The 15959-nt window shown below is 38.0% G+C and overlaps 1 protein-coding gene across 1 annotated transcript in view; it reads right to left on the reverse strand.

The window, feature by feature from the left end:
- Positions 1 to 2445: 2445 nt before the first annotated feature.
- The window catches only part of LOC107727532 (gastrula zinc finger protein XlCGF57.1-like), a 28456-nt gene continuing 14942 nt past the window's right edge, over positions 2446 to 15959 (reverse strand). The window contains exons 2-3 of the mRNA XM_016537461.1: positions 5422 to 6074; positions 2446 to 3293 (exon numbers count right to left, since the gene is read on the reverse strand). Coding sequence (XP_016392947.1) covers positions 2736 to 3293; positions 5422 to 6033 — 1170 coding nt within the window. The 5' untranslated portion in view covers positions 6034 to 6074 and the 3' untranslated portion in view covers positions 2446 to 2735. The remainder of the gene's footprint in view (positions 3294 to 5421; positions 6075 to 15959) is intronic.

Raw genomic sequence — 15959 nt, forward strand, 5'->3', positions numbered from 1 at the left:
ATATGCATTTATTTTTACCTTACTTGCTCAACTCCCTAACGATTCGCTCAACGATTCTTTTTTTCCAAACCCCTCCTTTGCGTGACGCTAATCTGCTGTGATTGGTCTGATTGGTCTCATTTTAATTTCATCATGCCTGCAATGCCTGATAAAGCAGCGTTTGTGAGCACAGTGCTGCTTTGAGTACAGCGTTACCGGGGAAACCGCTATTTTACCGCTCCAAAAGCAGCACTTAGTGGCAAAGAATGAATTTGCATTTACATTCAGACCAACCCGAAAAGACCAACAAGTGGGTGGGCAATATGCTAATGTTTCATGTTGACGTCAACATGAAACGGCTTGGGATTAGTTTTAAAAATGACTCATTTCAATGATTCAGTCTACTCTTTCATTTGAGAGACAATAACTTTATACACGGTGCAATTTCAGATTTAAAACTTTGCAGGATGTTTTCATTCACTTTAGAGCTGTTACACACTGCATGAAAGGTAATTTAAAAAAATCCATAATAGGGGCACTTAAAATAGTCTCTAATTCCCCCCCCCAATATTGCAGAGCAGTCAGCATTTAATGCCCATCATTGCACAGAAACTGCTTATGAAAGTTACAAATGACCCATTTTTGCCATCTGAGGCTATGTTCACACTGCAGGCAAATGTGGCCCAAATTCGCTCCCATGTGACTCAGGTCTGTTTTTGTCATGACAGTGTGAACAGCACAAACCACATGGAATCTGATCTTTTCAATTCCGATTTGTGCCACTTCCATGTGTGGTACTAAATCCGATACAGGTCAGACGTTTTGCAATGCGACCGCAGTGTGAACAGTCATTTCTGAATTAATGCGACTTTTTTACGTCGCTCTACATCAATATTCGACACGATTCTAAAATAGTCTCTAATTCCCCCCCCCCCAATATTGCAGAGAAACTCTAGTAATTTTGAAGAATTACAGTCAGCATTTAATGCCCATCATTGCACAGAAACTGCTTATGAAAGTTACAAATGACCCATTTTTGCCATCTGAGGCTATGTTCACACTGCAGGCAAATGTGGCCCAAATTCGCTCACATGTGACTCAGGTCTGTTTTTGTCATGACAGTGTGAACAGCACAAACCACATGGAATCTGATCTTTTCAATTCCGATTTGTGCCACTTCCATGTGTGGTACTAAATCCGATACAGGTCAGACGTTTTGCAATGCGACCGCAGTGTGAACAGTCATTTCTGAATTAATGCGACTTTTTTACGTCGCTCTACATCAATATTCGACACGATTCTGGGCTCATGGGAGTCATTTCAAAGATTTTACATAGCCAAAGTTATTAAGTGATGTGTCAGAACTCATAAGTATTGCAGTGACACTGTGTGTGAACTCTGCTGTCTTTCGTCACATCCTTGTCTTTATTTTTCATATTTCCCTCTCATAATTTCGCTGGCTTCTGCGGCAGATCACACTATAAATAAATGCATAATCGCTTGCTTTATGTCCTCGGTGTTTACCTCCGTATGACAGCACGCTGCACAAGTGTTGCCAAGTCCACAGTTTCCCTTTCTGTGGGGAAACTGTTTTTTTTGTGAAAACCTGGTAACCCTGTTCGTATTGTTCTTTTGCGCATACGGGTCAGTTCAGAACCATGATCTGTTCACACTGGAAATCTGATATTGGCCACATTTAAAACAATGTGAACAGCTATACAAAAAAATCTGATCTGAGCAAAAATCTGAATCGAGCACTAATGGCGTGTTCACACCAGACGCGAATGTAATTATTCGCGAGAGTTGGTTCCATACAAAGTCAACGCAAAGACGCGAATAGAGGCAAATTCGCGGCGCGATTGACGCGAAATGCACGATGCGTTTGCTGCGAATGCATGACATTCGCCTCAATCGCATCTTCCGCGCAAGTTCAAAAATTTCAACTCGAGCGGAAAATTTGCATGACACGTTCTCGCGCAAGCCAATCAGCGAAGAGCTTCTTGACACGTCCAGTTCAATCAGACAATAGAAGAGAGCATTATTGCAGCCGTCTGTTATTATATAGGTCTGGAGCATAGAAAACAATTAAAATCAGTTGTAGTGATAGTTGTATTTTATTAGCATGTCTACAGAGATGCTGCTATCAATAATAACAATAATAGTAATAACGTTAGGATCCTGTATTAATGTATGTTACATTTTACTACTGTATACATACACTGATATTCATCCTCCTCTGGATGGTGCTGTGAACCCAGACACGTTGGCATTTGGCTTTCCATTGTATTTGGGACTTTCTGACAACAGGAGCAAAACAGTGATTGTAGTTATCTCCACCATGGTTGATCGCATTTATTCACGCGAGTGACACGAAACATACCGCGAGTAATCTAGAGCGAGTAACACACCATAAGGCTTGCAGTGTGAATGTAGCCTGATTGTGGCTACATCTATCTTCTAGCATTGTCATTTTTGCAGTAGCTCCTTTCTGTAAACCTCTTGTCACACTGAGGAGCACGGCAATGTCTGTCCAAAATGAGTTTGCAAATTATGTTTTGAGGTCTTTTTGATATGTGAAACAAATTTCACACTGAAGATACGTGAAAGGCCTCTTTTCAGCGTGAATCCTCATGTGCTTATTAAGGGATACTTTATGTCTGAAGCTCTTTTCACACTGATCACATGTAAATGGCTTCTGTTCATGTGATGGCTAAGGTTTAGTTTTGTTTTGAAGCTCTTTCCACACAGATGCAGGTTTAACGCTTCTCTCTGGTGTGAATTCTCATGTGGTATTCAAAGTTTCCTTTTTGATTGAAGCTTTTTCCACACTGTTGACAGGTGTAAGGCTTTTCTCCAGTGTGAATCATCATGTGCCTGTTAAAGCTTCCTTGAGTAAAATGTTTTCCACACTGAGAACATGTGTAAGGCTTCTCGCCAGTGTGGACGCTCATGTGTTTTTTAAGGGTTCCTTTGTGAGTGAAACATTTTCCACACTGTTGGCAGGTGAACGGCTTTTCTCCTGTGTGAATTGTCATGTGGCTTTTAAGGATTGTTTTTTGAATGAAACTCTTTCCACACAGTTTGCAGGTGAAAGGTTTCTCTCCAGTGTGAATTGTCATGTGGGCATTGAGAGTTTGTTTATGTGGAAAACTCCTTCCACATTGATGGCATGTATAAGGTTTCTCTCCAGTGTGAATTATCATGTGCCTTTGAAGGCTTGTTTTTCGATTGAAACTATTTCCACACAGTTTGCATGTGAAAGGCTTCTCTCCCGTGTGAACCCTCATGTGGGCTTTAAGGTTTCCTTGTTGATTCTTGACACGTCCAGTTGAATCAGACAATAGAAGAGAGCATTATTGCAGCCGTCTGTTATTATATAGGTCTGGAGCATAGAAAACAATTAAAATCAGTTGTAGTGATAGTTGTATTTTATTAGCATGTCTACAGAGATGCTGCTATCAATAATAACAATAATAGTAATAACGTTAGGATCCTGTATTAATGTATGTTACATTTTACTACTGTATACATACACTGATATTCATCCTCCTCTGGATGGTGCTGTGAACCCAGACACGTTGGCATTTGGCTTTCCATTGTATTTGGGACTTTCTGACAACAGGAGCAAAACAGTGATTGTAGTTATCTCCACCATGGTTGATCGCACTTTTTTTATTCACGCGAGTGACACGAAACATACCGCGAGTAATCTAGAGCGAGTAACACACCATAAGGCTTGCAGTGTGAATGTAGCCTGATTGTGGCTACATCTATCTTCTAGCATTGTCATTTTTGCAGTAGCTCCTTTCTGTAAACCTCTTGTCACACTGAGGAGCACGGCAATGTCTGTCCAAAATGAGTTTGCAAATTATGTTTTGAGGTCTTTTTGATATGTGAAACAAATTTCACACTGAAGATACGTGAAAGGCCTCTTTTCAGCGTGAATCCTCATGTGCTTATTAAGGGATACTTTATGTCTGAAGCTCTTTTCACACTGATCACATGTAAATGGCTTCTGTTCATGTGATAGCTAAGGTTTAGTTTTGTTGTGAAGCTCTTTCCACACAGACGCAGGTTTAATGCTTTTCTCTGGTGTAGTAAATCAGCTCAAAAGGGAAATATTTATGACTAATTATAACTGGTTATGATTAATAATAAATATTTAGATTAGATCTTAGAATTAACTGTAGCAGAATCAATATTACAATTATTTGATCTGTCCGTCCACCTAGCAGACAATATAATCATTTATCAATTCAAGGAAAGATTATTTTCCTGGCCAAGGAAAGTAGCTTTCCTTCTTTATGCAGTGCTAGCAGTAATTTAGCATGTAGCAAGTGTTCAAACATTCAGTGACTTCGAATTGTGAGCAGCAAACAGAGGGAATCGATTGTGAATATAAGGGATTTAATAAATGAAACTATATCTAACATATAACTAACTAAGCAAAACACATATATACAGAATGAAGCAAAGTAAGGAAAAGAGAGAGAGAGTAAAAGAATGGCAGTATTTCATATCAATTTTAAACACAACCTAATGAGAATCATCAAAGAATCAAAAATCACCTTAAAAAGGGGCTGAAACTTAAACAAGCATCTAAATAATTGTACAAGACAAACTCAAGAGGAGAAGTCGTCTTGGAAAGTGTCGTCTCAAAAGAAGAGGGTTTCTGAGCAAAGATCATTTTGGGCTAATGCCTTTTGAGGGTTTGTATACTGGGTGGACTGGCCAATACCAGGCGTGAATTTGTGAACGGGAGAAGTTTCCTTTGTTTCCCTTTATGGCCCATTTGCATGTTTTATGGCCGGTCTGGAATTGGTGTCTATTCACCCCCCAACTTTGGGTGGAATAGCCAATACCAGGCGTGAATTTTTTGAGCGGGAGAAGTTTCCTTTGTCTCCCTTTATGGCCCATTTGCATGTTTTATGGCCGGTCTGGAATTGGTGCAGGTTTAACCCAAAATATAGTACAAATCGTATGACGCGTTTCACAATCACATACTGTACATCATTGTTTGAGGAATAAAGAGCAGATAATATTGATACCAAGAAAGAAACATTTAGAATAGATTAAACCAAAGATACATACATACACCTGAAGATCAGTGTTTTAGGGCTTTAACGGCTAATCTAATAGGGAAACGCACAAACAACACATGCAATATACCAGATATATTTGTAACTGATTATTGTCTAAATAGAGTAAAGGTCTTTATGTGTTTGTGTCATTTACTTGTCTTTGGAAACTGTTTGAAGTAGTTGGGGAGATGATAGTGGAGGACTGCTTAGCATCTCCTTGATAGTGGGGATGATTATTTGGCAATTTAGCCCCCATATAAATGTAAAGTCTGTGACCAGGACTGTAATTTATATGCAAATGTCAAAGGCTAAAAGGGGTCTCTTGAGCCATAAACCCCAAAGACCATGCATGATTTTATGCAGACGCTACACTGGTGTGAGTGCTCATGTGGTATTTAAAGCTTCCTATTTGACTGAAGTTTTTTCCACACTGTTGGCAGTTGTAAGGCTGTTCTCCAGCGTGAATCATCATGTGCCTGTTAAAGCTTCCTTGTTGAGTAAAACCTTTTCCACACTGAGAGCAGGTGTAAGGCTTTTCTTCTGTGTGAATTGTCATGTGGCTTTTAAGGATTGTTTTTTCAATGAAACTCTTTCCACACTGTTTGCAGGTGAAAGGCTTCTCTCCAGTGTGAATTTTCATGTGGGCATTGAGTTTGTGTTTATGTGGAAAACTCCTTCCACATTGATGGCATGTATAAGGTTTCTCTCCAGTGTGAATTTTCATGTGGGCATTGAGTTTGTGTTTATGTGGAAAACTCCTTCCACATTGATGGCATGTATAAGGTTTCTCTCCAGTGTGAATTATCATGTGCCTTTGGAGGCTTCCTTTTCGACTGAAACTATTTCCACACTGTTGGCAGGTGAAATCACTTCTACTAACAGTCTTTTGAGCTCTTTTTTGTGAGCAAGTCTTTTCTGATTTTTGTCCAGTTATGGAATCATGATATTTCTTACACTGATCTTTATCTTGCATTTCATTCAGTTCTTCACGCTCTTCTTTCAGCACCAACAGGTCTAGGGCGAAAAGAGACAAATACAAGTTAACCCTTGTTTAAATGCAAAAGCAACAATGGCACAAATCTGCAATTCATGTCTAAAACAGGACTGTCAAACTCAGCTCCTGGAGGGTCACAGTCCTGCAGAATTTAGATCCAACCTGCTCCAAACTGTAGTTTTCAAGTAATGAAGACCTTGATTAAGGTGTGTTCAATTAGCATTGGAGCTAAACTCAGCAGGGCTGTGGCCCTCCAGGAGTTTGACATCCCTGGTCTAAAATATTAGAAAATACTGTCCTTTCAGCAATGTTCAGTTTTGCAGATAAACTGTATTTGTAAACCATATCAGTCATGATTTAAGCCCCATTATTACATGACTCTGTGGGAAAACTTGATTCTGATTGGTCAGTCGCCACATTACGAGGTATGTTATGCCTCGATAACAACCAGTAAAGCTGATAACACAGGCTCATCTGGGTAACTGAAGTCGGCGCTATACGCTTGCTAGGAACAGTTTTTCTTGGTGGAAGCTTTGCATTTGGTTAACTCGACTCAATATTACGTGTACAATCATTTAATGTCATCTTGGTATTGTGGACTCGCTCTCTCATTTCATACAAAGGCAGCTGCTGCCATTTTGCCATGATTGTTTCGTACACTGTAATGGATTATAAGATAACTAACAAACTGGTTAGATTTTAATACAGTTTTGTCTTAAATCAATATCTTTTATCGCCATAATTATTTATGTGGTGAAATGTTGTGTAATAAGTGGTTTGACTGCACCATTTCCCTCAAATGTCCATCTAGTTTGAAATTGCCGCTGCTCGCAACTGCTGTTCACATAAGCTTTGCGTTCAAATATTTCAACTCAAATCTATATTTTGTATTTCTCGGCTGGGATCGCGTCGAGCCCTTTGAAGCTGCACTGAAACTGCAATTTGGAAGTTCTAACTGTTGAGCACCATTGAAGTCCATTATATGGAGAAAAATCTTGGAATGTTTTCCTCAAAAAACTTAAATTTCTTTGCGACTGAAGAAAGAAAGACAATCATCTTTGATGACATGGGGGTGAGTAAATTATCAAAAAATTTTTATTCTGGAAGTGAACTAATCCTTTAAGATCAAAAAGTGTTAGGAGTAGGGAGGAGGACTTTTAAGAGGCTTAAAGGAGTCATATGATGCGATTTTTATTTTTCCTTGTCTTTAGTGTGTTATGTAGCTATTTGTGCATGTATAAGAGGCGGGGCATAGAGGAACTACAATAATATACAGTATTTAAAAATAATGTGTTTTTTGAACATTAAAGCATGTCAACATATTCTGTTACACCAAATACACAAAATAATGATCTTTAAAATAGGATCATATGACCCCTTTAAGAATTTCTTTAGCAGAGGAGAAAGTTTTATATATATTAGTGCTGTCAATTGAATAAAAAAAATTAACTAATTAATCGCACATTTTTCTGAAATTTATCGCAATTAATCCCACCTAACATTAAAGTTTTTAAATATACTTTTATATTGCAATAATTTCACATTCAATCTTCAAATTAATGTACAAACAATATAAAGACTATTTTTTCTTATATTTGTTTAATGGCATCTTTTTTCTGACTGAAGGCCAGTATCAATGATACCAATACTGATTTCTCTATAAAATGCCCATCAATTTTAACATTTATTAGACTTTAAAAAATAATAGATGCACTGATTGGAGAGACCGGTGTTGTTATATAAATGTTTAATTTAAGCAATTTTCTGTATCTCTTATTACTTAACTGTTAGATTTTATTAGATTTTTCTTCTCTATTTCTGTAGAGCGGAGCATTTTAATAAGGATCAAATGAGTGAGTTCAGCTTTGAGAATGAAAACCGTTTGTGTCTCAGTATCGTCATGTTTGAATCCTTAAAACTATAAGATCTTTTTTTTCTTTGTCCTTTGATTAATAGACATCACAGCAGCTGGTTATTAGATTGTTTTGGCTGCTATTTCTTTAAGAGCTGCCGCTGCTGAACGTGACGCAGATTTGACACGCATCATATTTTCTCTCAACTCTTTTTACCTTTTCTGACCCACTTCAGGCCTTAAAGTTTCTATTAATGAGCTGACGAGTTAAATCGGGTGTGTTAGATGAGTGAGACAGTGCTGGGCTGCTCCAGGACAGTTTTGAAAACCATTTCAGAGACATGTTCTTGAATGTGACTCATATCAAATATATTACATACATGCACAGTTTTAAGGCAGCTTTAATTGCCTTTATGGTAACTTCATGACTTAACCGACCACGACATTGCATGCACGTAGTTTATTTCACTCTTTGATATGAAAGGATACAGGCTACAGTGCGCGCCGGCGCCTTTGTGCGAGCAGAGTACAAAGCAGAGTACTGGCACTGAAGTGGAGCGCGCGTCTGAAACGTCTCCCGTTCTCATTAGTTCTGCGACTGAATAAATACACTTCTTGTCAAGAGAAAAAGTGACAGAAGCAGCAGTTGTGAGTGGGGGTGGCCAACCCTAGCCCCGCCCCTGTGTTAATTGCGTTAAATATTTTTAACGCGTTAAACTGAAAAAAATGTATCGCCTGCGTTAACGCACTAATTTATATATATATGCGTGTTTATGTGTGTGTGTGATTAGGGTAAAAAAGGAAAAATTAGGCCTGTAAGTGAAGGCTTGTAATAGACCCTATTTAAAACTTTTTTTGAACTTGGACAACCAATCATAGTCTTCAAAAACAAATGTGTCACACCTATCAACGGGGTCAGCCCCACCTCCTCACTAAGATGAAAGTTTTTGTCTTTTCCTCGCTCAGAGTTGCTCTCAGATTGGTCCTGAATCACTCTTATGGTGTGTTCACACCAGACGCGAAGTGAATATGAGCATCGCGTCACTCGCTCTAGATTACTTGCGGGATGTTTTTCGTGTCACTCGCACGATCAACCATGGTGGAGAGAACTACAATCGCTGTTTTGTACCTGTTGTCAAAAAGTCCCAAATGCAATGGAAAGCCAAACGCGGACGTGTCTGGGTTCACAGCACCATCCAGAGGAAGATGAATAACGTTAGGATCCTGTATTAATGTATGTTACATTTTACTACTGTATACATACACTGATATTACTATTATTGTTATTATTGATAGCAGCATCTCTGTAGCCATGCTAATAAAATACAACTACCACTACAACTGATTTTAATTGTTTTCTATGCTCCAGACTCAGAAAGGCGGGGCATAGAGGAGAAACAATAATGTACAGTATGTGGAAAATAATGTTTTTTTTTACCTTAAACCGCATAAACACATTTAATTACACCAAATACACAAAATAATGTTCTTTTTAGCAACATCATATGACCCCTTTAAAGACAGCTCATTGTTGATTCAGTTCTGTTCAATATGTAAAAAGTTAATAATGAAATTAGTTCAATTGGGCAATGTAGCATTGTTTACTACTATGAACCCTTATTAACAAGCCTTTGTAAAAAGAAAGGTTAGCACATTTATTTGTAAGGTAACAGCCTCGACAGCTGTGCTGAATCAAGGTTCAGTGTTTGTCATGTGACAACACTAGCATACTGCTCTGAAACATTTTGTTGCTTATTGTATGCTGTTTCACACACTGTTCTTTAAAAAAAAAAAATTGTAGGCAGTATACACTGTATACTGCGCAGTAAGCAGTATGTTAGTATGCCATTTCGAACACAGCCTGTGGCTATCCAGGACCGACATTGGCCAACCCTTTTGTATGTCATTAGCTGTAAAGGGAATGAAATTGAAAAAAGTAGGTTATGCAAGGTTATTAACCGCAAACTATTGAAACCATTCACTAAACTATTCATTCAATACTAAGCTGAAGCATGGTAAAACCTAAACTGGTTGAGAGATGAGGATGTCAGTTAGTATGTTAGTATGCCATTTCGAACACAGCCTGTGGCTATCCAGGACCGACATTGGCCAACCCTTTTGTATGTCATTAGCTGTAAAGGGAATGAAATTGAAAAAAGTAGGTTATGCAAGGTTATTAACCGCAAACTATTGAAACCATTCACTAAACTATTCATTCAATACTAAGCTGAAGCATGGTAAAACCTAAACTGGTTGAGAGATGAGGATGTCAGTTTCAAAACATTTAGAGGACCTCATATTTAATGTAGTTCAGTTTGAACACTTGTTTGATCAGAAGAGTTTAAAATCCCAATAATAAAAGGTTCTTGGTTGAGCAGTTGTTGTCTGAGTATTAGTTTTATCACAAGCATTAATGCAAGTACTATTTGTATTTTTATGATTGGTTTGTAAAAATGAAAAGAGCTCTATTTAATTTCCAGCGATATCGTTGACTTGATTGCACAGAGACTATTTAAACTGAACTGAGCTGGATTATGACATCACTGAATTCAATGATGAACTGCCTTTAACTGAAAAATTAGTGTTTACTATTGTCACTTTGCATTATTGACACACTATTTTCCTAATTAATGCTGTTCAGTTGCTTTGACACAATCTGTATTGTTAAAAGCGCTATATAAATAAAGGTGACTCGAGCGAATTAATTTTGTGTTCGGCGTTGGACCTTGATGGAAAACCAAATACTACATCGCCGATCTGGAGCCATCTCCATTCATGTCACCCATCCACGTTTGTACAAGTGTCTTCAAGTTCCCGTGATAGCAAACGCCTGGCTGGTCAGTTTTGGTGAGGCTTTCTCCAAACTGGCCAAATACAAACGAGACGGCGATAAATGAAAGATGTTAACAAGAAATGTGGCAACGATTCCTATTTAAAAGAGAGCACGTACAGATGAGGAGTTAATTTGACTACCGCGTCAACGCGCTCTCGCCTCCATCTGCCAGAACCTGGAAGTCACATGTCAACTTATTTTTCCTATGAATCTACTTGACTTTATACTGGGGGATAAGACCCCCTAGAGGTGTGTAGTAAAATTACATCATGAAAAAAAATCAGGTAACAAGAGTTAACACTGTTATATGTGCAGCACATATTTACATATTAATCTAAACACCACTTGAGATATTCATTAAGGCCCTGTTTACACCTGGCATTAAGATGTGTTTTCATCGATCTGATCGCAAGTAGACAACAATAAATGCAGTTCTAAACGTTTTGAGCTTGTCCACTTTCAAACACTTCCAGAGATAGTCAAAAAATGCATTTGACTGGATTGCTTTTGTAGTGTAAATGCTCATGTGGTCAAATGCATGTCAACAGTCACAAAAGACACCTACTGTCCACCCACTGAATTAATGTGCATTATGCAACTTTTGCGTTTCTTTTTAAAACTGGGCTGGGCTTGCTTGTTCGTTTTTAATATAAAAATGTTTTATTTCTGGCAAATGTAAAAGCACTTTCACACCAAAAGTGAAATGAACAACCCTCAGGCTGAAGGAAATGTAAATTCACGTCTGTACAGTAGAGGGCACCACTCAAACAAACCTTTTAGCTGTGCTGCCATTCTGGAGTGCATGAAGAATAGGATGCAGGAGACGAAAGGTCAACATTCTTCAGCATTAAAAAAAAACCTTAAACAAGTGTTATCTAAATTCATTTTTGCTTATTAGTATGGTTGAATTGGATCACTGAAAGTCAGCAGCAAAGACAGTGGTTTATAAAATGGGATTAAATACATAAAGCATAATTAATAATTGCAGGTTTGTGTCATATTCTGAATTGCACTTCACTGTTTCTATTCATTTTACTACAGTAACCATCATGTTTACAAAGTGCACACAACGCCTCTGCACTTACTCTCGACTTCTCTCAACATGGGGACAGGAGAGCTGTCAGTCAATAAATGGGAAATGGAAATGAAAAGTAAATGGAGTTACTTATTTGAACATTTTTCTTGTAAATTAAAAGTAATGTTATTTTACTAGTTACTTGAAAAGTAATCTGATTACATAATTCGCGTTACCCCAATGTTCTCCACCAATCCAGACTTCTAACATGTATCCACAGGTCAGGATTTGGTGTGTTTTTGCAGCTATCAGAGCAGAAACGAAAGCTGCTGCTCTCCTTATCGTTTTTCCATGATCTCATTTTGCATTTATATGTAAATAGTGTGAACGCAATTTACGTATTTGATCAAAAGAGCTTAAAAAAAACATGCATTTACCCACCCATTGAGCCTCCCCTCAAAAAAATTAAGGACACAAGTGGTCAAAAGTGGAAGAAAGAGACGGTGATCATATAAACCAAAACACATTTTAAACCCAGGTGTAAATAATGCCTAAATCCGCTGCTTGGGTATTTTGAACTTTATCGGGGGTGCTTCTGTGAACCTCAAGTTTGCCTTGTTTCTGCAAGTCTTTCCACAGTGATAGCGCAGGAAAGGCTTCTCTCTGCTATTACATGATTCCTAAAGGCCAATCATGTAATAGCAGAGAGCTGACACACCAAGCTGACGGTTGGCCGTCGGCCAACGCCGGGCAGACGGCAAGCGACGGTCGGGCTAGTTTGTTTGGTGTGTTCCACTCATCGGCTCTCGACGGGTTCACGTCGGCGGCAGTTTGCCCGATTCAACATGTTGAATCGGCGTCGGGGCCGTCGGCGAGGGTGAGAACTCTGATTGGATGTTCAGTTTAGCGAACGAGTCTGTGACGAGAATTAAAGCAAAAGTGAGGAAAACAAGCATGTAAATGAAGGCGGTACGGACACAAGGCTTTTAATACTTATTGTTTTACTGAAACACTTTCCACACTGTTGGCAGGTGAAATAACTACTACTTCTTGTCTTCTGAGCCCTTTTTCTTGTGGAAGTCTTTTTAGTCTGTGAGCATTGTTTTTCTCCATTCATGAAATCATGTTGATTGTCATATTGATATTTCTCTTCCATTTCATTCAGCACTTCACACTCCTCTTTCAGTGCCATCAGGTCTAAGGCGAAAAAAGACAAATAAAAGTGAACTCCAGTTTAAATGGCACAAAGCAACAGACATCAAAACATTAAAACATGTAAAGTGTAGTTTATTTATTTATAAAGCACTTTTAAAAATAACAGGTGTTGAAACCAAAGTTCTGTACAACAGATGTAAAACAAACTTAAAAACATATATAATCAAGAAAACAATAGGACAAATAAAAGATTATACACCCTCAAACATAATTAAAACATGCAGAATAAAAATGAGTCTTCAAAGAAGATTTAAACCAAGAAATAGAAGTGGAAGATCTTATGTGAAGGGGAATACTGTTCAAGAGCCTAGGAGCTGCCACAGCAAAGTCCCGGTCGCCTTTGGATTTAAAATGTGAACGAGGGACTGAGAGGAGAAATTGACTGTAAAGCTTCACAAACAAAAAGCAAAATCTTAAAATCAATACAGAACTTGACCGGTAGCCAGTGTAGAGAGGCCAGTACTGCCGTAATGTGTTCACATTTTCTAGTGCCAGACAATAATCTGGCTGCTGCATTTTGCACCAATTGCAATCGATCAAAAGATGATTTAGGCAAACCCAGATAGAGTGAGTTGCAGTAATCCAATCTTGAGGTTATAAACGCAGTTTGAAGATCATTCATGGAAAGCATCTTCTTGATTTTAGCAATTGATCTTAATTGAAAAGAAACTACTTTTCACAACAGCACTGATCTACTTATCAAAAGATAACGTGGGTTTAAAAGCAACACCAAGGTTTCTAACACAGTCACGTACATTTGATGAGAGGGGACCAAGCTACTTAATGCCAGAAGACGCAACTATTGGAACAAAAAACATTATTTCAGTTTTATCATTATTTAACTGTAAAAAATTAAGTTCATCCAGCATTTAATGTCCTGAAGACATGCAAACAGATTAGATAGAGAACAATTATTGTTTTTACCAGGAAAATAGAGCCGAGTGTCGTCAGCATAGAGATGATATGATAAATTATGTTTCTGAATAATATGACAGAGTGGAAGCATATATAAGGAAAAAAGAAGAGGACCCAGAATAGAGCCCTGCGGAACACCACAGGAGATTTGAGCCAGAGATGAGAAATAATTCCCCAAATTAACGGGAAAAAAAACTGTCATTAAGGACCAGTATGAATTCTCATGTGTCTTTTAAGACCTATCGTTTTACTAAAATTCTTTCCACACTGTTGGCAGGCATAAGGCTTCTCTCCTGTGTGAATTCTCATGTGGCTTTATGACAGAGTGGAAGCATATATAAGGAAAAAAGAAGAGGACCCAGAATAGAGCCCTGCGGAACACCATAGGAGATTTGAGCGCGAGATGACAAACAATTCCCCAAATTCATGGAAAAAGTTCTGTCCTTAATGTAGGATGCAAACCACTTTAGCACAGATCCCTGAAGCCCAGCTACTTGATCAAGACTTCGTAGAAGGATGTCATGATCTATTGTATCAAATCGTGCACTTCAATCAAGCATGATTAAGATACAGCAAGAACCAGAGTCAAGAGCAAGTAAAACATCATTAGTAATCTTAAACAAGGCAGATTAAGTACTATGAAGTTCTCTAAAACCAGACCGAAATGTGTCAAAAAATATTAGAAGTACTCAGTTAAGATGAGATCTGAGAATACTTTTCCAAAACTTTTGAAATGAAAGATAATTTAGATATGGGTCTATACCCAGACAGCAAAAATCATCTGGCCCAGAACTCTCATAAGTTTTGGGCCAAATCCACATAACGGACTTGGGCCGGTGTCTTTTGGCACAACGGGCCAATACCGGCACACATCCGTTTTTTCCTCATCTGGACCAGCTCCGTACCAGATGTGGGTTCCTTTATGCTGATTTGGCCCATACGTGGGCCAGATCTGGTCCAACTTTGTTCTGGATATGGTCCAGTACTGTGCTGGATTCAGACCAGCTCATTTTTTGGAAACACGCTCATGAACACATACGCATTAGTATATTTATCTAGAATTTTAAGCATATACATTTTATATATTTTATTGTCTTATGCTACTGCTACTTTTCCTGTTAAGTTTTAACATGAAGCTTTTAGACAACAAACAGTTGCAAGTACTGATTTAGATGTATAAACAATTACTGTACTTTTTACACTTTTACAGTAAAATACCACCTGCTATGCAGTGTTAGTGCTATCTTAGCAGCTACTACTTCACTGTACACATAAATTGGGCAGAGAATAAAACTGGAAAGAGAAAATTCGACATATTCAAGGCCTCTGTCTTTTGATTCACCTTCCATTTATTTTAGCACATTAAAACAAATGCACAAAACAATGCAAAAACAGTGGTACAAAAGCTTTGAATAGTGATACAAGAACAATTTATCTCGGAACTTTTGTAAATGCTTATTTGTAAAATATATTTTAAAGAGCATTTTGGAATAGGTACTTGTAGATTTAATATTCATCAGCCAAAAATGTGGTGTTCAGCAGAAAAAAGGCAGGGAAAATTGGCAAAAAATAAATAAATAATAATAATCGTAAACAAAATAACTTCACATGATGAACCATAAACACCACAAAGAACCAAACAGGACAGGTAGGAATGCGCTGGTATTACAAACCGCTACAGACATGCAGTTTAACTCCCATGAGGCATCTGCAAGCAAAAGACCAAGAAGAAAGCTGTTAGTTTTGTTTAGAGCCAGACTTTTGGCTGACTGTAAATGGACCTATATGGACTATACATCTTATGTAAAAAATACAATCTAGCACAACAAATAAATTAAAGTTCAAAGAGGTCCGGTCTCTGTATTTCCTTCCCAACGGAGGTTTTTTTTGATCCTGACACAAAATGGCCAGCTAACATAAATTGACTAATTGTATCAGCAGCACATGTGAAAGTGTGAATGAGTACTAGTCAGGTAAAATCACTATCATACTAATTAGATTGTAAGAGCAGACTGATTGCTATAAAAGGAGGGAAGAAGCGCTTCCAATCATTGTGTTCTTGTTAGCAATGTTTA

The sequence above is a fragment of the Sinocyclocheilus rhinocerous genome, unplaced genomic scaffold, assembly GCF_001515625.1.
Source record: "Sinocyclocheilus rhinocerous isolate Xijiao unplaced genomic scaffold, SAMN03320098_v1.1 scaffold3357, whole genome shotgun sequence".
Taxonomy (NCBI): domain Eukaryota; kingdom Metazoa; phylum Chordata; class Actinopteri; order Cypriniformes; family Cyprinidae; genus Sinocyclocheilus; species Sinocyclocheilus rhinocerous.